The 25,906-nt window shown below is 43.6% G+C and overlaps 1 protein-coding gene across 1 annotated transcript; it reads right to left on the reverse strand.

Moving 5' to 3' along the window:
- Positions 1–97: 97 nt before the first annotated feature.
- On the reverse strand, positions 98–25,213 carry LOC147620219 (cyclin-dependent kinase F-4-like). The gene is made up of 17 exons (XM_086772409.1): positions 24,587–25,213; positions 20,651–20,729; positions 20,242–20,310; positions 20,048–20,137; positions 3,124–3,262; positions 2,937–3,039; positions 2,689–2,741; positions 2,526–2,592; positions 2,333–2,441; positions 2,165–2,230; positions 2,000–2,068; positions 1,516–1,582; positions 1,302–1,352; positions 1,143–1,183; positions 863–935; positions 712–778; positions 98–626 (listed from the first exon to the last, which is right to left on the reverse strand). Exons 1-17 carry the CDS (start codon positions 24,706–24,708, stop codon positions 455–457), a joined length of 1,437 nt encoding a protein of 478 aa, XP_086628535.1. The 5' UTR covers positions 24,709–25,213; the 3' UTR covers positions 98–454.
- Positions 25,214–25,906: the final 693 nt, after the last annotated feature.

A 25,906-nucleotide genomic window follows, 5' to 3' on the forward strand; every position in this document is an offset into this window, starting at 1 on the left:
ACCTAGTTACTCAATGCCCTATATTGAGAATAATAGTCATGAAGAAAACAGTCATGCTCGGAACATGATCACTCTAAAATCAAAAATGATGTCTAGATTTTTGATAATGCCAAACAACTTTTATTATTTTAAAACAAATCGTATCTTATGTTTTCAGAAAAAAAAAAAGATAAAGCAGGCCAGTGGAGGATAGAGCTGACAGAGTCCCAGAGGCAACCTCCACTGAGTGAACCCTCCCCCTCCAAACAAAAAATAAAATAATTTCTCGAGAACCATAGAAGTTGCCATAGCTCTAAAAGCAGTTTCAGTGGACACTAGTCGACTTCACAAACTCAACCAATCAATATATTGGAAGTACAAACAGTAAGCTTACGACAATTGATCTAATGGCAGTTGTCCACCGTCATCTTCTCATGACATGCTGAGGAAGTTCCATTCAGGTGTATAACCTACATCAATACCGACGTACGGACCCTGCTCGCACACGATTGTCATACCGAATTGTTGCTGGAGGGAAACCCCTCTCGTATGTCAGATTTGGATTGTTTAATGGTTCAGTACAATCTCTGCCATTTGGCCAGCCTTTTGGTTGTGAGTATGCAGCGGGTAAAGGGTGCCAAGATTGCCTAGGGGAAAATGGCCAAAACTCAGACCAAAATAAGAAGAATAACCTGGAAAGTCACATTACAAGAGAGATTCCTGGAGACTCACCTTCTGGGTTGCACAAAAGATGTTGAAGTCTTTAAAGAGCCTTGTCTAGGGGATTTAGTTGAAGCAACTGCAGAAGGGCACACACATTATTGAGGTTTCCATACAGTGGAAAGTACAAGTTACACCAATGGATTGTACTTCTAAAACAGACCTGATGGATTGATATTAGGTTGATAGCGTGCATTTCTCCCACTGCTATTGAGAATAGGCATATTGACAGGCTCCTAAATTCATAAACCAAAGATTTCACTCAGATGCAGGACATAATCATGGTATTAGCCCAACTCAATATGTAATAAAGGAACGAACAAATTTAAACCTTGAATCTTGACAGCCATATATGGTATGCTTACATATTCATGTTTTCTTTCTTTTTTTTCCCTTTTTTTTTTTGTGGAGAGAGAGAGAGAGAGAGAGAGAGAGAGATTCACCCTCTTGACGGGTTGACATGATTTATCGTGTGCACCATGTGCTGCCAAGTAAAGACAGCTCAGGTTATTACAGCGTTTATCAAAACAAGCACGAGAGTAAAATGTAGTAACCTTGAACCACCAGAGCCAGCAAGAGTCCAATGGGATCCTTTTCATTACCATTTTCAGCTGGTTTAACGAGGCTTTTGCATCCAAGAGCTCCCAAATTGCCTAGCAAAGATGCACGATTGACTATAAGTGAGGTAAAAATCCACTCATCTGGTCAAGAAATTATTTCTGCATATATAGCTTCACATTTTGCACTAGTGTTTTGAATGACACTCTTAAGAATTAAATGATCCCCAGTTCACAGGTCATAATCAAACAGCACCACCTGTCAAGGAAGCCTTAGACACATGCTCCCCAAGTTGTAGTATGTTTGGTGGGATATATGAGCCAACCTACAACAGAAAACCCAAAAAATGCATTCATGAGACAAGATTGCGAACGCGCCTTCCCTTCAAATCTCTGTTGAAACACTTGCATGAAGTGAACAAGGTCAATGGATCCATCATATTTGTCCATAAGCTTGTCTATGTCCATGGTTCTAGATGACTCTTTTTTAACAAACAAAAGCTATGTCAATGTTATCAATACATCTGCCAGAAATTATGTCATTGTAATCTCCAAAAGACTTATCATAAAATCAGTTTTAGAGGTTAAATTTCAAACATGATAGCATTCACCACAGGTCATAACAGAGCAACCCTTGCCACATGAACCCAGGGCATACATGCAGTGTACATGGACTTGTATAAAAATCAAAGGTCTTTGAAGATAATCAAAAGAATAATATGGTAAAAAACAAAACTGCAAACCTGGAAAAAGGGATGCTGAAGCGCTTCAATGGCTGTTGGCCGCTGACTAGGATCCCATGAACACAAAGCCTGTCAAGAACACCACAAAAGCCCAACTTGTAGATCCCAACACTGAGGAGCATGTCCTCCAACTAATCAACATTGAGCATCTATTTTCTCACATACCATCATAAGATTGATGGCTTCAGCACTTGCACGTGGAATGAGACCTGAAAGGTGGGTTCGAGGAAACTGCAAGCAAGAAAAGGTCTTAAAAAACAGCACTAATTATTATCTATGGAGACTTCATGTCAGTTTCTGAGTTAAGAATTATATATTCCTGTAAGTGCTTACCTCAGGGAAGTGGAATCTCAGTGAATTTGCAAGTTGGAGGCCCTCAGGCCAAGTTTGCTCATTTGGGGTTCCAATAACACTGCAGATCTTGTACAGTTCATCTGTTTCACTGCCCAACAGACCTTGCATATGAGGTAATTCATTTTTGATAACAAACATTTAGAGAGAACAAAATACTGCACACACAGCACACCTTTCACCAGGAAAAAGAGGACAAAGAGTGAACAGTTCTGCCATGATGGCTCCCACTGCCCACATGTCTGCTCATAACGAAGAAGGTTCATGTTAAGGTGCTTCAAATACTTTCTGCAAAAAAGGCGAAATACCTCAATACTTGGGGAACACTTCACACTCACCTATAGCAGCATTGTAGGAGGTTGCTTGAAGTAACACCTCTGGTGCACGATACCTGTCACATATACACATGGAGGTCAATACACCATCTGATGCAGGTGTCAAAACGCAATGCAAAGCTTGATCAGGCTCATCAGGTTTAACTCCTATGGAATCTCACTCACCACACAAAAAGAACACATTACATAAATGTAGGTACAGCATGAAGAACCGATAAAAAAGGCAAAAACTAATCAGACAACACCCTCACCATCTGGTAGAAACATAATCTGTAAAGGGAGGCTGGGAGCAAACTTCTCTAGCAAGGCCAAAGTCAGCAACCTTGACCACATCCTTGGTGACCAGTAGATTCTCTGCAAACCACAAGAATTATATTATCAGAAAGGTGATCAAAAACAAAATGGTACTATCTAGAATCCATGGTACAAACTAAATACCTGGTTTAAGATCTCTGTGAAAATATCCATGACTGTGCATGTATGCCAATGCCAACAACACTTGACGACACCAATTGCGTATTTTCCCTTCTGGAAAAGGCTTGTCTTTGTCCTTCATTACCTGGTAAAAGTTGTACTCCTATACAGTCACCACATAATATTTCCTTCCAATATTAGTAAAAGCCAGGTTTAGTGTATAGATAAGACTGAAACAAGCATACAAAAAAGAAAATCTAACAATTAAAAAGCCAGATCTCGAACCAAATTTTTGACACCTTGTAAAGAATATCCGTTTGTAGCATTCTACTTCTATTACATCAAAAGTTGTGGAAGATGGTATATTTAATGCAAAACTACGCAGGTGAAAATGCCCCACTAAGATGAGACCAAAGCATTCAATGCTTGCTAAGTTTTAAATGTCCAGTTTTTTAATGGCTTTCTCGTTGATGCCTTCAGTTCATTAAGGCATGTGTCGTGTGCATCAGACTCTGAAAAAAGTGTCTCTTGGACCAATGCAAGTGGTATCATCAAAACTCTCTCTCTCTCTCTCTCTCTCTCACTAGAGGAGGGGGAGGAGCCGTATCACTAGCAAGCATCCTTGTTTCCTGCAAGGAAGAGTTTGCCGCCTCCAGTGTGGAGGGTGAGCAGGAATGTTGTCTTTGATGAGATGAGCAGTTGGTATGATGCTGTAAAGGACTCGATTGGGACTGATGCACAAGAGCGGGTGGTTGTTCAGAATAAAGGTCAACAATCACAATCATTGAGTAAACCAAGAGTCCTCTAGCAATGGGTTTGTTGATAGACCATGGGGTGACAAGCTGCATCAAAAAACCAATCCTATAGTTTCAACAAGTGCATCACATAAAGGTGAAGAGTGTCAGAATCCTCCCGAGATCTGTATCATGCGAAAGGATTTCTTGGAGCATGATCGATTCACTCATATAAGAGTTAATGAGTGATTAGAGTTGGTGACTCTAAGTCAATAAGAAGAGTTCGTGACTCTGACTACTAAATTTATGTGTTCATGCAGTGAGTGTGTAAACTCATGAAAGAGTTGGTGATTCTGTTCACTGAGTCTGTGAACTCATGTAAGAGTTGGTGATCCTAGTGAGTTAGCTCGGCTCATGCGAGAGCAATTGCTCTAGTGAGTACGTATTTGGATCCAGCATGGGTCATGGTCTCGACTATTTTGGTGTACAAGATAGCAAGTTGGGAGATTTAATCCAAATCATCCCACACAAGCATTTGCCTGTGAAATGCACTTGCATGTGTGACTTGTTTTGTTTGCCTGGACATTGCATGGTAGTTTGCATGTGAATGTCCACGGGCATCTAGGACACCTAGACACCCCGTGGATGCGTGTGTGCACACCTGTTTGGGACTTAAGGCGGTGATTTTTGTGTGCACACTCAACCTTATTTTATTATTATTTCCTTTGTCTACTAAAGTCTATGGCTGCAAGTTCATATTCATTAAAGTTTGGGTGGACAAACTGATAATTTATAAGAGTTCACATCGAGCTGGACTATATTAATGAAGCGGGACCAATTATTAGGCTATGCACCCGGGTAATGAACCAAAAGCCCACGAGTTGCTAAAAGTGACTGAGGAGTTATTTTTATATCACATGAGTTGCTTTTCTAGGAGTTTGCGAGTTGCTTTTCTAGGAGTTTGGTGTGTTGAACAAGTCAGGGCAGCCAAAAGGGGCTGAAGGAGCTGGTCGACTTCTTCTATAAGGAGCATAGGGCTGTTGGCCAGCAGTAAGGAGAAATTTGTGGCTGGTCGACTACTACTCCTGTTGCCAGACAACTGGTCGACTCCATGTGCATCTATTGCACGGCTGGTTGACTATGCTGATCGACAGCTTCTCCTACTTCTCTACAGGCTGGCTGTTCTGATTTACAGCACAATTCAGTATGGTACCAAGGATTTTCTTGGGATGGAACCGATACAGTTTGTGCCTGGCTTCAACCCTACCGGATGCAAAACGATTTGGTCTAAGTGCTGTTTTGGGCCTGTTTGGAGCTGTTGATTTGCACAATCGTGTGGACAGCCGTGAAACCAAGGGAACTGTTGGTGACAATTTGGCCCAAGTTGGTGACTGAGGGCTTGGTTTCATGGGAGGGCAGATGGTGACTACTTTGGCCCCGGTTGGCAACCGAGGGTTGGCTTTTCTCGAAGGGCAGTTGGTGACTGCTTTTGCCCTGGTTGGTGACCGAGGGGTTGCTTTCTTTATTGAGCAATTGGTGACTGCTTTGCTCTAGTTGGTGACCGAGAGCTTGTATTGCTTTGTTTTTCACAGATTTGGATAAAATTGGTGCTGGGCAGAGGAGTGGAAGTCCAAGGCACCCGCATCTTGTACGAGAGATTACTTTGTTGGTAATAAAGATACCTCGCCCGGGGGGGGGGTGGGGCGCCAACTTTAGCCCATAGTGCTGTGTCATGTGAAGATTATCTTATGTGGTTTTTAGGATGTATATGTTTATGATGACTGTGACAGATGTATTGATTCATGCTCATGTGATGGATGTTGAATGTATGTTGTGACTTGGGCCATTGGTTTTCTGTATTCACGTGCCCACCTGTGACATTGGTTGTCACTGTAAAGCTTTATCAGCTTTATTAACATGATTAAGACTTAATTAACAAACATAAGACAAATGCTGATAGAAAGATTGAGATGTTTGCATTAAGACAGGGGCCTTTCTTAAATAGAGGCCGAAAGGGTACAAGTGAAGAGACACATCCCTGGGAAGGGGTGTGGCTCTTGAGTCAACGGTTATGTCCTTTTGACTTAGGGGTGTGCCTTTTAATGAATAGACATGTCCTTTGATAGTGACCCATGTGTAAGGGTGTGACCCTTCACAGGTGTCCTTTCAGATAATAAGGGATTAAGGAGTAATTAAGGAGAGATTAAGAGAGTTAGTCACAATCGTGACATTCCCTCCCACTTAAAATAAAATCCAGGGGTAGTTGTTGAGACTCTGGAAGAAGGGAAATGATTGAATTGCTTCTGCATCCAAAGCTCTAGCTCCTAGATCCCATGTCATGGCATTATTGTTGACCATAACAATCTTGCATATACCAATCTGAATATTAACTGCATCTGCAACTTGTCTCATCTTTACCAAAAGCATGAGAATCATATCTGTAACTTGAGTAGAACTTTTGTTAACATCATTGGTAACTTCGAGCTTTGTCCAAGAAAAGACTGAATCTTCATTTGCCTTTAGAGAAACCATAAGCAAACTGTCTTGAATCTCCAATATCAAGGATTGTGTCACCAAACTTTGCATTTGGTTAGTGACCATCATTTGGAAATCTGAAAGGGATTCCATTGGCTTGTCTGTAACACGGATGTCTTCAAGGGTTGTCGTAGATGAAGAAGAAATATCTTCCATATGATTTTCTTTGCTTAGAAAGTTGTTCTCGGGACAAGTTATGTCTAAAGATTCATTTGCAGCAACTGAAGTCATGCTGCAAGAGTCTGCATCTGATTTATCCTTTGCACCACTAAAGGTAAGGACTGGAGTCTTCATTTTTGAAGAAGAATCATCATTCACCATGGCGTCAGGTAGCTAGTCAGAGGCAAAAACTCCATTTTGCACGGGCGGTGACGAGGGTATCATTTCTGCCTGGGTCACGTTGTGCAAGAGGATCCTTGAGAGGTCTAAGAGGCGCAAAAAACCTCAACCTCCCCCCTCTACATTGGAAGCCTTAATACCTGTGAGTAAGTCTTCAACACTGCCACCAAGAGCTTGCAAGGACTTGAATGTAGGGCATTGCTCGCGAGGGGAAACTTGTCCAACGTCGCGGCGCTCACGACCGAGTACTCGACTAGGGTCGGACACACGTGCCACTAAGTAAGCCCATTTTGATATGGCTGATTTCTTTCCAAGATGTGATCCTTTGGAAGCTTCATGTTGCTGCTTCTGTTGCTGATGATTCCAATAAGAAGTTGGTTGTTTAGAACTGTAACATTTCCAAGAATATCCATGCTGAGGCTTGCGTTGCTCGCATGAAGATACTTTGTGTCTGGTTGTCTCTGAAGAACCATGCTTAGGGTGAGAGAATTTTTGTTGAGAAACATGTTGAAGCTCATCGATACGAGCTTTTGGTTGTTGATGGAACATGGCTTCAAACCGCTCGAATGCAGCTTGTTGTTGTGCATTTTGCTGCTCCAAGGATTTGTTTATAGCCATCAATATGGAGGCCATCTCTTGATCATAACAGTGTTCACCGCATCTACCCGGCACTCAGATAATCCTGGGGCAAATGTGACGCCTGTGGTGTAGGAATTGGAACTGGTGCAGGAACTGGAACTGGTGCGGAAACTGGTTCGGGCGTCGGAGCAGGTTTTGGGATGGGTACTACCTCTGGAACAGGTTCGGGCTCTGGGTCGGGGAATCGGGAATAATGATCACCTTTGGCTCCGACAGGGGTGAATCCGGGATGACAATAATCTCCTATGAAGGGAGAGGATTCGTCGGCAGTTCATCTTTGGGAACCTCGTCTACATACGAGAGATACGAAACGGGCACATCGAAAACTTCGTCTGCCATTGCGCGCGCAAGATGGTGCTTGCAGATGGGCCAGCGCTGGAGGAGAGAGAGCGAACCTGGGAAGTGGCTGGCAGAATTCGCAGATGAAGCCACACGCTACCGCTAGCCTTTTTTTTTTTTGAAAAGGCGCTGGTCGGCTGGCCGTTGTGTTCTCTTCCTTTTTTTAAAAAAAAAATACACAGGTCGCTGGTTGGCCGTCGGGTTCTCCTGCTTTTTTTTTTTTGTGCGTTGGTCGACGGCTGGGTTTCCTTGCGCTGGCCGTTCGGTGCTGACTGCCGGCTGCTTCACGTGGCTGGTGGAAGCCACGTATATAATAAGGCTTTATTATAAGCCTTTAGTTATAAGGCTTTGTTATTATTTTTTTATGTGTAAAGGTGACGGCCTGGATCGCGTAGCCATCTAGAGGGAAAAGGTGCGCCACTTCGTAGGGGCGCCGCCAGCAAAGCGAAGAGGTGAAGGGTGAAGGGCGCTATTCGGCGGCGAGGGTTCAGGGTCGGCAGCTGCTTCTAAGCAAGCAAGGGCTCACGCCTGCCAACACTGCCACGCCGACCCTCCAAGACATTAAGTGAGTGCCCGTAGGTGTATCGCCACGGATGGAACTCGCCTGTAGGGCGGCCAGGCGCACGGAGGCCGAAGGGAAACAAGGACCCGTCTAGGCACGAGGTGCGAGGGCAGTGACTCCGGGTGCGCGAGGTGCGTTCACGGGACCACCGAGGGCGCGGGCAGAGGGGGACCGGTGCAGGAACTCCATCGGGATGGGATGGGGGGTAAAAAAATTTTCAGCGAGGCTTAATCTTTAGGCATCTCCTGCGGGTGAGAAGATCTTTCCTCCGCCTCCATACAACACCGAGAAGAGGGGTGGACGAGGGAGTGCCGCGGAGAGGGTGAGGGCTTCACAACCCACGGGCAGGAAAAATTTTGCTCTGATACCACTGTAAAGCTTTATCAGCTTTATTAACATGATTAAGACTTAATTAACAAACATAACACAAATGTTGATAGAAAGATTGAGATGTTTGCATTAAGACAGGGGCCTTTCTTAAATAGAGGCCGAAAGGGTACAAGTGAAGAGACACATCCCTGGGAAGGGGTGTGGCTCTTGAGTCAACGGTTATGTCCTTTTGACTTAGGGGTGTGCCTTTTAATGAATAGACATGTCCTTTGATAGTGACCCATGTGTAAGGGTGTGACCCTTCGCAGGTGTCCTTTCAGTTAATAAGAGATTAAGGAGTAATTAAGGAGAGATTAAGAGAGTTAGTCACAATCGTGACAGTCACGTGCATCCCGCACTTGGATGCCACGTAGACATTTCTGTACAGAAGGTGCAGGACCTGGGACGGTGAACTGGTCCCATGTGAGCCCAGTCCGGGACGAGTCAGCCAGGGATCCATCTCAATCGTCCGAGGTCAGGTGTGCATTGTCCTGCACATGAGTCCAAGGTCAGATGTGCACTGTCCTGCACATGAAACAGTGCCAGTCCGCGCTGTGAGTCTCCCTCTAGAATGATGGCAGTGGTTCTGTGTATCTGGTATGGTACCGAATGCTAGATCACTCAGTAGATTATGTTTAGGACAAGGGGCCAGCCCATAGGGCTACCCCGGAGCTAAGTGTGGGCATGGGAATGGTGTGAAACCATCCCCATGTGGGCCAGGAAGGCCCAGGCTGGACCCACCAGCCATGGAAGGGCTGTAGTACAGTCCTAAGGCCAGAATAAGGCTATTTTCAGGAGGTTACAGCTTTCATAGGGCTGTAGGGCAAGTATGGGGCAGCCCATACAGGCTGCCCAGCCCTGGGATTGTGGACAAAAGGTGTGCCCAGCCCTTCAGAAGCAGGCGCCTCATGACCAGCCAGCCAGGAAGTGATGCGCAGGATTTATGGGAATTTTTCCAGCATTTAATGGGATTTTTCAGCATTAAATGCTGAATATCCAGTCGTGGGACATATCTGATGCTGGCCGCCTGCCCTTATGCTGGCCGACTGCCCCTGAAGGGTAGTATAAATAGAAGAGGTCCACAATCCCATCTTTCATCTCATTTTTCACCAAGTGCTCAAGCAAACCAAGGGGCCAAGACAGCCAAGGGCTTGCTCACGCAAAGGGGTGAAGGATTCAGGTCAAGGGCAGGATTTTCCAGCCAAGAAAGGTCAAGTTTTCTGTATTTGTTTTCAGATTTACATCATTCTAATAAAGCAAATACACCATCCGTGGTGGGGGCCCCACAGAGGGTAATTGGGACCCAATATTGTGTCCTCTCCATCTCCCCCTTCTCTCTCTATTTTCTGCACATCTCCTTTCAGTTTGTGCGTTAATTTCCGTCACGAAAAGAGTGCTGATTTCTGAGTTTTGAAGTACCGATCCTTCTCCGAAGCTTCCGCATACTACAGTGGTGTCAGAGCCTACTTCAAGGACAAAGATTCAGCAAAGAAAACCAGAAAATTTTTCTCGCTTGTGTGGTTGGTTTTTAGACGCCGGTGGACTACCCCTTTCGAAGTGACTCCTGTCCCTCGAAGGACGGTTGGTTTTTAGCCTCCGGAAGCCTCCGGAAGTCTCCCACACAGATAGTGGATGGTCACATTGCGTTCCGGAAAGGAATTGCATTTTCTCGCTATGGCGAGCTTCGGCGACGAGAGAGAATCAGAACCATGGGACCAGAGTGCACCACGCAGCCCAGCTAGGGCACCCGGCTTGAGTGTCACAGACATGTTCCAGCAGATGATGCGAGCACTCGCAGAACAGACAGCCAAGTTGGATGAGCAGAAGGCGCGGATCTTGGCTCTAGAGGAGTGTTCCCGCTCTCCAGCGTCGCGTTTTCCATCTCCTCCTCCCTCTCCTTCCGTATCCCAGATACCAAATCCTCGTCACAGGGACCCTCTCATGGGGTCACAGCCGCAGCCAAGCTCCTTGCTTGAGATGCAAATGCGTGCATTGGAGATCCGACAACGAGAAGACGACGCCATGCAACGCATGGAACACGAGCGTTACCTCCGAGCTTTGGACGCCAGATTGACACCAGCGGCGCCCTCGAATCATTTTCCCGAAAAAATGAATTTCAGAATTCAGGGCATCGAGTTTGTGCGTGACTTTATGGTTGCCCCTCTTGTAGGAGGGGCAGACATAATTTTGGGTATCCAGTGGTTTCACAAGTTTCTTCCTAATGTCAAGTGCAACAAGCACACGTTCCAGATCAATCGGAATGTGTCAAACACCCCAGTGAACATTAAGTGTGAGCCAGGTATTCCAAACTTTCCGCTACTTGCAAGCTAAGCGAGCAGTCAGGAAAGGCGCACAATGTGCGATGATTTACATCCAGACAGCCCAGACGGTGGCAAGTGCTTCCGAGAAGTACTCGGTTCTCCATGAAAAGTTCCAAAAGATTTTTCTTCGGGACAGCCTCCCTCCCCAGCTCCCCCCGTCCAGACCGGAGGATCACAGGATTGACCTTCTCCCAAGCTCGAAACCCCCGAGCAAGTTTCCGTATCGCCTTTCTAAGGCAATGGAATCGGAGTTGGACCGCCAACTCCAAGAATTGTTGCAAGCTGGCTTCATCTGCCCCAGCGTGTCGCCATTTGCAGCACCGATCTTGTTTGTCAAGAAGAAAGATGGGTCTTCCCGGTTGTGTGTCGATTATCGTGCACTCAACAAGCTGACTATCAAGAGCAGATTCCCGATGCCTCAAATTGACTATATTCTCGAGAGGCTGAATGGAGCAAAGGTGTTCTCCAAACTGGATTTAAAGAGTGGGTACCACCAGGTACGGATTGTAGAGGGGAACATCCCCAAGACAGCCTTCCGTACAGAACGGGCCCACTATGAATTTGTGGTCATGCCATTTTGGTTTGACGAACGTCCCAGCTACATTTAACCGCATGATGATGCGTATTTTTCGGGATTTGATGGAGAGTGTGTGTTCATATTTCTGGACGACATACTCGTATTTTCAGCTGCAGTTGAGCAGCATGACATTGATGTGGAGAAAGTCCTTAAGTTGCTAGAAAGCAACGAGCTCTATGTCAATGAAAAGAAGTCAGAATTTTATCTGTTCCAGGTACATTACTTGGGATATATAATTAGTGCTGAAGGCATTCGACTTGATCCGGCTAAGGTGGCCGAGATTGTTAACTAGGAAGTACCTCAGACAGCTTATGACATTAGATCATTTGTGGATATATGCCAGGCATATTTCACCCACATTGACAAGTTTTCTGATCTCTCGAAAGATCTCACCAATCTGCTAAAGGGAGTGAAAACAAGAAGACAAAAGATTCGAATGACTCCACGAGCGTTGGAGGCATTCCAGAACCTCAAGGTGGCTTTATCAGAAGCGCCTTGTTTAGCCCTTGCCTCGTTGGACGAACCATTTCAAGTGATCAACGATGCGAGTAACATCGCAATTGGAGGTGTACTGCAACAGAATGGTCATCCAGTAGCTTACATGTCTCGTAAGTTACTGCCCGCCGAAAAGAATTACTCAGTCTAAGATTGTGAACTCCTAACAGTTATATAGGCCTTGAAACATTGGAAACATTTCCTATATGGCCGTGACTTCGAGGTTCGCACTGACCATCAGGCATTGCGCTGGATTCAAACGATGCCAAGTGCACAATGGAGTGATCGACAACACCGTTGGAGTCACATATTCCAACAGTTCGGTGATATGATTGAGTACCTTCCAGGAAAGGCCAATCCAGTGGCCGATGCTTTAAGCAGGAAGGGACAAGTATCTACGATTCAGACCACTAGACTTGACCTTGTTGATACAGGGCTAGAGGACATGAAGCACACGTACGCGGATTCCGAGAAATTCGGTACTCAGTGGGAACAGGCATTGGATGCCACAGGACCATGCCATTTTCTGATACGTGATGGTTGGCTTTTCTACAAAGGCCAACTATGTGTCATGAAGTCATTCAGGGCAACTCTTCTCCATGATGCCCATGACGCCATTACAGGTGGTCATAGGGACATGAATTCGACTCTGGAGAAATTAGAACGGCAATACTATTGGCCAAAGATGAGGCGTGATGTGTTTACATATGTACAACGCTGTGACATTTGTCAAAAGGTGAAAGCTCCTCGTGGAAAGAAGATAGGGTTGTTACAGCCCTTGCCAATTCCTGAGGGTCCTTTCCAGGACATTTCGATGGGACTTTGTCACAAATCTGCCTCCCAATCCGAGTAAGCGTAATACGCAGTGCTTAACTATTGTTGATAGGTTTAGCAAATTTGTTATGCTTATTCCTTGCAGGGCCAATGTAACCGCCGAGGATGTTGCCCAGCTATTCATTCAGCATTGGTACCCGATTGGCGGGACTCCTAGAACCATAGTGTCAGACCGAGATGCCAAGTTTACCAGTCATTTTTGGAGGGCATTGTTTGATAATTTTGGTACTAAGTTGAATTTTTCCAGTGCATTCCACCCACAGGGTAAGTGCTAGTCAACAAGAAGAGATTATGGCGCAAGTAAATGACTTGCTCGAGAAAGGGTTGATACAATCCAACTCATCTCCTTATTGTTCACCTATGTTATTGGTGAAAAAGAAGGATGGAACATACAAAATGTGTGTTGATTATCGTGGTCTTAACAAGGTTACGATAAAGAACAGATTTCCTATTCCACACATCGATGACATTCTCGACAAGCTGGAAGGTGCAACTTGCTTTAGCCGAATTGATCTCAAGAGCAGCTACCATCAAATACAAGTGGCACCACAAGATGTACATAAAACTGCTTTTCGAACGCAGTTTGGGCTCTCTGAGTTCTTGGCAGTGCCGTTTGGACTTACCAACGCACCGGGATGATAGACAAGATTTTCGCAAAGCACAAATAATTTACTGAAACCTTCTTTGATAATATCATTGTGTTTTTCAAAGATAAGGAACAACACCGAGAGCACTTGGCTATTGTGTTCGAAGACCTTCGTAGTCACAAGCTCTACATTAATGGTAAGAAGAGTGAATTCTTTTTATCCGAAATTCACTATCTTGGTCACATTGTATCAAAGGAAGGCGTGCGCATGGATCTGGTCAAGTTGTAAGCAATCAAGGATTGGCCAGAATTACAAATGGTACATGAAGTTCGAAGTTTTCTAGAATTATGCCTCGTATTACTGACGCTTCATTAATCACTTTGCTGAGATCGCTTCGCTATTACATGATCTCACCAAGAAAAAGGCAGTTTTTTTTTTCCCATTAGGATGAGTGGACTCATCCTGCCCCCACCCCTTTTTCTAGTTGCACATGGAAATTTCACCTGGCTACACACACCCATTCTACTACCCACACACCTATACCAAGACTTTGAACATCATGACCACTTGGATAGGGTGGATCATGATGAAACAAGGACCCATTGGCATAGATGTCCCCAAGAGGATTTGAACTCACAACCTCCATATTGAAGGAGGAAACTCTTATCCACTAGGCTACTTGCCTCGGGGACAAAAAAGGCGATATTTCAATGGGGTGATGTACAAAAGAAGGCTTTTCATGGTTTAAAGCAAGCCAACGTGTTTGGACCAATTTTAATTGTGCCAAATTTGCACAAACCATTCTCCGTTGAATGTGATGCCTCCGGAGATTGTATTGGTGCAATATTAAACCAAGAAGAACATGTTGTGGCATACGAAAGTCGTCGATTACAACACACGGAACTTCACATACAAGTTTATCAGAAAGAGCTTCTAGCAGTCATTCATGCTGTCACAATGGGGAAGCATTATTTGTTGGGAGCTGAATTTACCATTAAGACAAATCATCAAAGTCTTCGGTACTTTCTTACACAAACAAAGTTGTCTGAAAAGCATATGAGATGGGAAATTTCCTCTCCATGTTTCATTTTCAGATCCTACACACTCTCGAAAAGAAGAATGTAGTGGCTGATGCGCTTTCCCGAAGGCCTCAAGTTCATGCCATTACTATGGCCTATCATCAAGATCTCTCAAATATGCGTAATGCCTATCACACAGATAAGTATTCGTATTGGAGGATCCTGTCACACAAATGCTCACACCGTCTTCTGTATCCTGAGTTTCGCGAGTTTAGCAATCCACTTTAAGACTTCAAACTTTTAAGAGATTTGAGAGAGAGATGAGAACTGTACACCGTATGGGGTCCCGAATTACCCACTGAAGGGCCCCCTATCCCATTACCAAGATAGTATTTGCTTTATTATCTTTGAAGAGACTGACGATGACTGACGATCAGCCAAACGCAAGACCTTTGAAGATACCAATGTTCCACTCTCTCATAAACTGGGCGCACTTCCTCTCCGCAGCCCTCGAAGATCCCTGGATTCTGGCCCAGGTAGCCATAATGGTGTGAATAATATCACTCCAAATCCTACAAAGACACTGAGAAACAAGAACGGGAGTACCCTCAATGGCCTCAGTGCATCTAGCCTTCCGGATATTCCAGGCTGAGATGCTAGCAATAATCTCCCAAGAATTGTCTAACCTCTATGCCGGAGAGACAAGCCGGAGAGACAAAGTGTGAAAGTGGCAAATCCTGAAGACAACACTGCCGAGCAACTCCTTGCTTAACCGTAATGGCCAAGCTCCTGTTAGCCCCCTCGAACCTCAGTTGAGGCCCAGACTATATCAACCAAATGATAGAACCAAAAGAAATAATAGCATCCCTTTTAATCCTACCAAAGAGGTGTGCAATCGTAGACCAAACCCTCTGTGCTTCCCTGCATTCCCATAAACAATGATACGCTGACTCGGAAACTCTTGCACATCTAGGGCATGCTAGGCAAGCACTAGTAACAGACCTCCACTGATTGGTGGCTAGACCACCATGAAGGGAAACTCAGATAAAGGAGGAAATCTGTGGCTTCCTATAAGAGTGCCACAATCTCTACCAAAATGCCCTCTGAATGTCAATTGAAATTCCGTAAGACTCCCAATGGGGTCTAAGAGTAGGAACACTCTGAATGTATCCCAAGATAAGATGTCTAGCATTCCGCACCGTATAACTAAAAAAAGGCATGCTTTTCAAAGGATTACAAGCATCCTTCCACTCCCACTCACCGGGGTCCCAAGACAAATGTCTGATAGGGCAGCCACCATACAACCAAAGGCGGCTAACACTCTCTGTGATCATGTAGCTCACCATTATGCATATATGGCAAAGGTTGTGCAAGAGGTTGAACCCACATGTTTTGAGCCAGACATAAACTACACAATTGGGTTGGAGAGCCAGTTTATGCAGGTTCCTTAGAAGCTGCATTTGAATAGTGTGAAACACACTACGCTAAGTGAGATCCACAACAGATTATGGCCTCTTCTATGAGACTGGTAAACAATTGTAGGTGTATGGATACATTGATGTAGATTCGACCGGTAGCATCTTGGATAGAAGATATATGTGAGGTGAGAAAAAGAAGAAAAGAACCTGCCTCTATAGCACTTCACCTCCCAAACTTGGATAATACAAACACAACAGAGGCACCACCACACCGGCTGGAACACTTCTCACACTTCACCACCCACCCACACCATAAAGACAGCTCAAAACCACGATAGACAACTGATCATTTACATAAACACACAGCACCATACACCATGTACAAACTCAGCAATTACACCAAAAACCAGGACTCTGGCCAGGATTTACTGCCAAGGGAATTCACCCTTGCGTCTGACAACCAAGCCTCTGTCTCCCGGTCTCTGCTTCTCTTTAGAGGGCGCCCACACCAGCTAACCCTCCTTCACTTCCTCTGCACTCAGCTCTCGACCCTTATGGTACCAGCCCTTCTCACCTGTCTGCGCACTACCAGCCACCTCTGCAGTTGCTTTACGTGCCCGTGACACTTGAGACGGCTTCCAACTCTGCACTGTGCTCTAGGCTCTCTCTTGTCAGCATCCACTCTCTGCCTGCAATCATCGCCCACACAAAACCAGCCACTCCTCTCTTCAGAGGGCGCCCACACTAGCTAACCCTCCTCTCAGCAGCTCTCACTCTGTGTGTGTCGTGACCAGCAGCTTCGCCAACCACAGAGCCTCTGCACAATCTCTTTAGCATCAACGCCAACTGCTCAACGCAGCATCACTTTCTCTTGCATCCAGCCAAAGCCACATCACCCAAGGCCCACACCAACCTGTCTCTTCGCCTTTCTCCACTTCCCTGTACACAAGGCGGCTACCTTCAGCATCTCTACAGTGCTGCCTGCAGCTCTTCTCTCTCTGCTGCTCTCAGCTGTGCCAACCACCCAAGGCACTCACCCACACGGCTCCCTCTAGCCCGTCAACTTCCTCTGCAGCCACTTCAGTGCGCTCCTCTGTCTTCACCTGCAGCCACCTTCTCTCTGTTCACAAGGGGGCCATATCACCAGAGTCGCCAGCCAGTCGTCCTTCGCAAATAAGGCCGCTGCTCCACCCTTCTTCCACGTCGCCAATCGCTGCACCAACCATACACAAGCAAAGAAAGCAACGCCTTTTGGTCGCTACCACCGGCGACCCCCTCTCTTCCAGGCTGCAGCTCTTCGCCTGCACCCACGGCTACGCTCCACGCTCCCCAGAGCACCCTCGCTTTCACCGTTGTTGACGATTAGCCCTTGTACCCAGACGGCTGTTTGCACTGCGCTCCCTTCACATCAGGCGGCTGCTTCCCAGCCACTCTCTAGTCGCCTGCAACTTCCTTTCTCTCACACGGCGGCCCTCTAGGCCTGTTTTGCTGCGCCTTTGCGCCTGGCGATCTTCTCTTCACGTCGGCCCCTTCTTCACACAGGCGAGCGTCCCATTTCCACAAGGCGCCGGCTTTCGAATCTTCGCCAGCCTGTAAATGATCACGCTGGCTTCCAGCCAAATCTCCACGTGGTCATTAAAATTATTGGCCATGTGTATTATATTTTTTATTTATTTTAAGCTTCCATTAGATGGCCACACACTCATGCTAAAAGAGCCCCTCCTTCCTTATGCTTCGGATCATCACGCCGCGCCCACAACTTTCCAATACAAGAGCTATCCCCGGCTTTGAATCATCAGCATCATTATTACCAAGCAAGACAATTGCAGTCGGTGCCCTGCATTTAGCAACCACCCGCACACCACACTGTTGCCATAAAACTTTCAAATCTCCAGCATCTGCTCCCAAAAAAAAAACACGTGCATATACCAGCTCACTGCAAAACCACCCGCTCTGTACATTTGCCAGGGCATTCAGGGCAAAGTTTATTTGCACACCATGCATCCCATATGTACACAGACCCAAAACACTTTTCAAATTTTTTACCTGACAATATACTAGCATGTTTATGTTTTCCTTTGGAAGTCATCTATTGTAACAACCTTAGCAACATACATTTGACCAAGAATCCAGTGTTTCATGCGCAGACCGAACACAAAGGTCCACTATCACTTCATCAGAGAGAATTGAAAGGAGCTGTTAATCTTGTGTACGTCAGCACAGAGAAGAAGGTAGCCGAAATTTTCACCAAGGCCATGCGAGCAGAGAAACTTTGCAGATTCCGCACTATGCTTAGAGTCTTGGAGTTTAAGTTGAGCTTGAGGAGGAGTGTTGAGATGTCAAGCTCAACACGAGCTGACACTCACGACATGCCTGGGTAACCGTTTCACCTTTACACCACTAACGCGTTTAATAGCTAACACAACGGATCTTTGCAAGTGATTCTACAACACCTACCTAGTCCAACTAAGTTATGGCATACTTATCTTGCCAGCTCATCTACTTAGCGTGTTCACATTATGGACATATATACCATCATAAGACCAGATGAATCTGAACTTACGAATAAATTTAAAAGAAAGAAGAGAATCACCAAAAACAAACAAAATTTTATATTTAAGAAAAATAAAAAAATTTAATAGAGACACCCGAGAAAAAATAATAAGAATAATAGTAATAATAACTTACAAAAATAGGCAAATACATAACTAAATCACACACGCCCACATACACATAAACAAATTCTTTATTGAACCACAACAAAAGAATTTCTAACAAACAAGCTAAATAAATTTTTAATAACTAATTAGCAAAAACAAACTTTAAATGACTAATTCACTAAAACAAAACAAGTAAAGACAAGAATACAAAAAGTGCGAACTTTACCTCAAAGATTGTCCAATCATGAAGTATAAGATCATCAATTTCATCATGCATAGCATGGACTAGGTGCTACGACATTCCTACTCACGTCATCAGCGCCCCAAAGTAGGTGCAAGTTTACATATATAAAAACTTGTCCTAACCAATAGGACACAATCTTTATACAGAGACCACCAAGCTGAATTTCTATCACTTCTCCGAAGGTGAAGAGCAGACTCAGCCATGATGAAGGCTAGCACTTACAACTAGACTAGCAAAAACAAATCACTTCCCTATTAAAGCAATGATTAAGAAAGACTAGAAGCAATGATAAATAATAACTAAGAGCTAAAATGATCCAAACAAAAAATGGACTTTTAAGGTCTCCATTTTTGTGAAACTTATTACTTGTAATCTTAAACATTCCAAAGATATATCTACTTCGATTCAAAAAGCAAGGAACTTTGCTTAAAACCTTTTTAAAGTAATAATCCTTTTGCACAAGCAAATTGATGAGTTGGCAAACTTGAGTAATAAAAGCAAACTTGTTTGAACAAATACGAGAGAATCTGGACCGCATAGTACTCTAGTACTTATATTGGTTTTCACTTATCTTTTGTAGACCTCTTTTGAGAGCAACAAGAATAGGAAGATTTCAACCTTCCATGTGTGTGTGTGTCTTATCCATTGTTGTGAGAGTGTCTGCGCTCGCAACTACTCAAGGACTCTCTTCTGTCCCAATCTTTTCAAACATGCCCTTACTCTTGGCTCTCATGCCCTAGTCTTGGCAATCTTGGCTCTCGAATGTCTTCTCTGAATGCTCACGAATGACCCTTGAGTCTTGACCTACCTTTACATAGGAATATGATGGCAAGTCGGATTTAAGTCAGGCAGCCATTTTCAAGTCCAAAAACATCATCAAAAATGACATAGAACATGTATATATTGTGCCTAAAGTATATATATATATATATATATATATATATACCTAGATGAATCCAGGAACATGTCCCAACCATTGATGCATGTTATGGGCACCTCTAGGCACCTACTGAGTTGCCAAAACCACTCCAATCTACCCATATACGGCCTCTAAATTTGCTTAAAAATCGACTACAAAAAATAATAATGTCTACGTGGCACTCAATTAAGGTGTGCACAGGACACTAATACAAAACCTTAGAACCTCCATCATGTAACCATGGGCTGCAAAAAAAAGCATGGCTCTAAATTCAATGTGGTAGAATCAATAGTGACACCTCTCTCTTAAGCACGTAAGCCCAAGTTCATTTTAACATGGGTGAAGAGGCAAACATACCATATACTCGAAAATGAAAAAAAGTTGGTCTTTTTCTCTGATAACCTCCCTCAGCTTGATGATGTTAGGGTGGTTTAAGTTCTGCAGTGACTACATATGCCAAAATAATGGTATCAGTTTAGAAAAGCCAAGCAAAGAAAGCATTTTGTAAAAAAAACTGTTGTTCAACAGTGTTTCACAGAGATATACAATACCTTGACTTCCCTAAGATTCATGCACTCTTCCCATGAGTAGAACTTCCTCTTCATTTTCTTAATTGCTACCTGGAAAGGATCAACAACAAATATTATTACTTCCATGTTAATAACATCTTTGAAAGTGCTATACAGAGAAAGCTTTCTGAATTCCAAAAGAGTATAGGCTTACTGGTTTATTGGAAAGTTGCTAATTTAACAATATTTAACAAAGCACGTCAACAGATGATCTTAGGCTTCGACAAGGTGTAGAGCTTTCTTTCGTTTTTATTTTCAAGATCTAATTATCTTAAAACCAACTTCAGGACAAGCATAAATTGTAGGCCCAGATAGAAGGCTTCCTTCAAACCCACCTTCAGAACTTCACAAACAAACAGAGAAAACAAGCTAAAGGAGCACAAAAACATACAATTTCATTTGTCTTTCGGTTTATGGCTTTGGAAACACTTCCATAGGTGCCATCGCCTACTTGCTTTATCAGCTTGTACCTGCATTTATCAGACAATCAGTAAGGTCCAAACTAGTAAAATCGCAAGTAATGTTAAAAAGGAAATTATGTGATCTGTCCTGAGTTTCTTTTTTGAAGTAGACACAAAAGACTTAATGGCAGGTATCAGACACATGCCATGAATCACAAAGGATACATTTTAAATGACATAAGTTCACAATGGATAAAATTTAAGGCAAACAGCAGAACACAGTCACTTTATCAGTTCAAGTTGCATCATTCAAATGGGGACTACAGGGGCCATCTCAAACAACACAACATAAAACCCTCAAAACTGTTGTCCACTGATACAACATGTGTGAACCAAAAATAAAAAACAGATTAAGCTCACTGTGCCTGTTGACCAAAATATCAGAGCAGAAAACGCACAAAAGCACACACAAGTATAAAACCCTCAACTACAGGGGCCATCTCAAACAACACAACATAAAGCCCTCAAAACTGTTGTCCACTGATACATAAATCAAAAACAAATTAAGCTCACTGTGCCTGTTGACCAAAATATCGTAGCGGAAAACGCACAAAAGCACACACAAGTATACACAGTCATTTGGATGACTACGCTAGTTTCTTCTAACTGATACCTGACCAGTGGATGTAGGATTCATAAGAGAAATCAATTCAAGAAGGTTGGTAGCAGGACATCAACATGAATTTAAGACCTGGTCAATGTAAATTGATTTTCCACAGCTGCAGAAATCGTACAATAAGGAATTAACCTGGTTGAGGCAAGAAGACATCGCAGGCATTCAAACTCACCAGGATCTGACAGGATCTGACCCTTAACAACCATCTAGCAGAGCCAGATTAACAATGGATGTAGGATCTGACCCTGTAGTGCTGTAGCTGTGGATCAACATGTGGGCTGACACAACAGATAGGTCCCTGATCTGTTGGAATCGGGATTGATTACTATGGGCAATCACGCCTAGGGTTGCACAATAGCAAGCAGGCTATGGTGGTTTGAATATCTTCATAGCTGCCAGTTTGTGAGCAAAGAGAGAGACAGAAAAGAGATAGAAAGACAATGCACAAGGATAGAGATTGATTGCATGACTCAATGATGTGACTTATGTTTGCTTGATTGATTCAATGAAGTACAAGTACCTTTATAGGTTACCAAGGTTGACCTCCTTACATCATTGCTTATGTCATAGCACACAAATAAAGCCCCAAATTGTTTTTTACTTTCCTGATTGATTCTGTCAATTTGGTGTCGGCTTCCCTCTCTTCTTTTTTTTCGAATAAGCTGCTCTTCTTGGGCTCTCTACTTCTGACACACATGCTGACATTTGATGCAACAAAGGCTCTCAGGGGAAGGCAGTGACTGCTAGGTGGCGAGCTTGTGGGACCGTTTAGATTCTGCACAAGGTAGCTGCTAAGCAACGCAGGGTGGCGCAAAAGCACAGGGCAGCTGCACTTATGGAGATAGTGCGCTTATGGGCAGCTATAGACACTGCACAACTAGTGACAGGTCTGGGCAGCAACGCTGCATAACTTCAGCAGCACGAGTCAAGAGGGGGGGGCGGGGGGAGGGGAGAGGCTCACAATGGAAGCAGCCAAGACACAGCTCCACAATAATTGAAGGCGACGTCAATTGTAGGCGAGAATTGCGACTGGAGTGCTGCTAACATGGTTGGCAACCATACTTCACAGGACTGTGTTGCATCAGCACCACGAGCAAGCGAGAAGAGGCCTTGATACCAGATTGACGATCGGACCTAGGATTGCACAATAGCAAGCAGGCTATGGTGGTTCGGATATCTTCATGGCTGCCAGTTTGTGAGCAGACAGATAGAAAGAGAAGAGAGAGAAAGACAATACACAAGGATAGAGATTGATTGCACGACTCAATGATGTGGCTTTGTGATTGTACCTTTGTAGGTTACAAAGGTTGACGTTGGTTCACACACAAACACTACCACACTCATAAACACACAGGTAAGACCTTGATTCCCAACAATTACTCCATATGTAGCCATATTAAAAATATTTGAGGTGATGCACGGCACTTTTATGATAAACATATTCAAGCTCAAAAACTTTGTAATAAACCTTATTTTACGATACAAAAAGAAACAAGCATTCCAATTGATGTAAAAACCAGCTCACAAGATTCACAAGGGTATAACCACCAGCCAGAAAATCACGATCTTTGTTAAATTGCTAGAAATATTGAATGTCAAGGATGAGTTAGTCATCTATAAACATGAACAGTGTTAGAAAATTTCCGCTTGTGAGATTCTAGAGGTTCCCACTCCTCATATTTATCTTTCCACACAATGGACATCTCCAAATTCCTAGGAGTTCTTTCACAATACTCCACAATTGCTAAGAAATCTTTTGTGGCTTAAACTAGTAGGGCACTGTTCCATCTCTAGCTTTGTCAGTCAAAACTGACTGATAACAGTTTTATTACCTTACGCACGCATGGGAAAGACCTTCATGTGTTTTTGCATCACAGAAGTAACTTAGTAGTGTTGTTATTTGTTTAAATAACTCTCCTCCTCAGATATTCTGCAATATGTTGAAAAGCACATTTGTTGATGCAGTACTTTTGACAGCGGAATACTTCATATAAACAATTCACAAATGTGGGGGTTGATACCCTAAGCATGATTGGCCTTGTGAGCATGTTAAAGTTTATTAGAAATCTAGCCTTTGATAATAAAAGATCCAAAGTTATGACTTTACAAGATCAGAAAAGAGACATTGCAAGAGAATCTTTGCACCGTTCAGCATATTTGTGACAAGCAGAAGGGATTGCTTAGACTTTAAAATGCAGAAGGGATTGTTGAGAGTCTTCAAGGAAGGACTCTTGAGTGATGGAGGTTCATAAGCCATTGTCATGGTTTTGTGGGCCATATTGAGTTGTTTAGTTTTGAATGAAGACCTACTTTCCTTCTTGTATGGGACCCCAGGATAGAGAGGGGTAACAAAATAATTGCACAACTACAGACAGAAAGGTCTTGTGACGGATAGGCCACTGGATGAGTCACAACTAAACAAACAATTCAGAGACCACAATATGGCCAAGAAAAATCAGTTCTGCTTTGAAGAACTTACAAGCTGTCCTCTTGTGACACCAATGCTCCCCTATAGAGACCATAGTCTCTGTCCTCGTCTCTTCATTAGAATGTCCACTCTGTATATATAGCAACCTTTTCTTGAAGAAACACCAAGTTCCTCAAGAAGCATAGCTTTAATGTCTTCATATGCTTGAAGATTACTGTAGATTGAGGAGAAGATTTTGTGTACCTGTCGATCTTCTCTTACAAGCAATGCATATAGAAGTTGAAACCACCTGCTACAAAGAGCAGGTATCCACTGAAGGGTGGAAAGGAGTAAAAATCCATGCAAGATATATGCTAGATCTAAAACTAAGTTCTAACCATACGCTGCAACTTTTCCTCATGTGCCCCCTTTTTACCCCTGTTCTTGTTTAAATTAACTCTGCATGCACTTGGATGCTCCACTCAACAGATAAAGAACCATTTTGCACTACTCTCTCAGGTTGCTTTTGAAGCACCATAACCATGCAGACACATTTCCACCCCACTCCATCAAATACCTTACTGGCTTCTCTTCCTGATTCTCCAAGACACTCTCCAAACTCCTTCATGTCACTTTGCCTCCGTAGACTCTCAGAGCTCTTACTCTTTTGGCTTACCCCCACCATTGTATTACATGTTTTATAGTTATGCATGGTAAAACAAAAAAAATAACATGTATAATGTGTTGATAAAATGAATCAAATGCAATGTGCGAATGCATGCAAACCAGACAAATCATTCTCAGCTACATCACAAAAAAAACGAATCAGGATAGTGGCCTTACGATTCCATGACTGCAGATTTAAGTAAACGGTGACCTTCAGAAGTCCACAAGAACTGCTCTAACAAGATAATACTTGTCTGAAGAATACTCTGAAAAATGGTAATGCCTCGTTCTCCATTCATAAAATAACTCCACAGCTGCAAAATAGTCTCCTCCTACATGTATGCTATCCGTGGTTCTAACTTGTTGAAACTTAGCAGCCATTGGTCCCCAGGAGTGAAATCTGTAGTTAAGTGAAATAGTCATCCAAACAGTATATAGGGAACCCTAGTACAGGAAAATGTATCTCTTTCCATCCACCACACGTAAACCAATCTGCGAAGGTGTTTCCTGCAAGAAATATGCTAAATCTGCCCCTGCACAGTTGAAAGAGTGCAGCCATCAATGCCCACATAGTAAGCAAGTCCACAAGAGCAGCAGCTTTCCAACTGCAAACGTTGATCATATATTATCCACTGATGTCCCTCATGTTCTTTAACTTCTCTGCCAAAATTTCTGCTTTCTTGACCCGATACTGTTGCCAAGGAGGAGGCTGGAGTTCCATGGAAGTCGATCTTAGGCCCAGTTGCTTGTTCATTTCCAGTGTTGCACACTTTGAGAAGAAAGAAGCACAAAGAACACATGTGGCTGCAAGAGGAAAAAAACAAAGTACCAACCCTCAGCTCCAAAATGAAATACATCAAGTACTCTTTACCGTTAAGCACTACAAGGCATATGTTAGCTCCAACTAAACAATAAAACCACAAGAAAAAAGAGCCTACCAGGTGCCACCACACGTGCCTTGTTCTGCGTAGATGCCCTAAAGAAAACCTGAAATCACAAATCAAGCACAAAATGTAAAATGACTTATCAACAATCAAAAACATCACCACGCAATGCCATGATGGCTTAAATCACAAGCTCCAGTGTTTATTTTGTCAGAATAATGACGAAACAATACATCCACTTAGCAAAAATCTAACTTCTCTATACACTTTAACACTAGGATACTATCAAAACACAAAAGCAGGGATGCATCCTCAAAACCACAAAATGACCAGGGCAAGCTTCAAAAAATGTAATCTCTCAAAAGGAAAAAAAAAACTCAATTGGGACAAGGGTGCCTTATACATCTAGGTCCAATAGTGCTCTAAATGACACAAGGCAATAGTCACCTACGGCATAACATTAAGGCTTTCACCTCATTCTTAAGAGGAAAAAAGCCTTGCTTCCTCAATTGCTGCATGCCCTGCAAAGTTCTCACCTTGCAACTTCAGGTGCCCATTTCAACACTAAATCGAGCAGTGACTTAATCCTGGGCTTACTCCTCTGTGTGGCCTT

The sequence above is a fragment of the Cibotium barometz genome, chromosome 32, assembly GCF_041138505.1.
Source record: "Cibotium barometz isolate CiBa-2024 chromosome 32, ASM4113850v1, whole genome shotgun sequence".
Classification (NCBI taxonomy): Eukaryota; Viridiplantae; Streptophyta; class Polypodiopsida; order Cyatheales; family Cibotiaceae; genus Cibotium; species Cibotium barometz.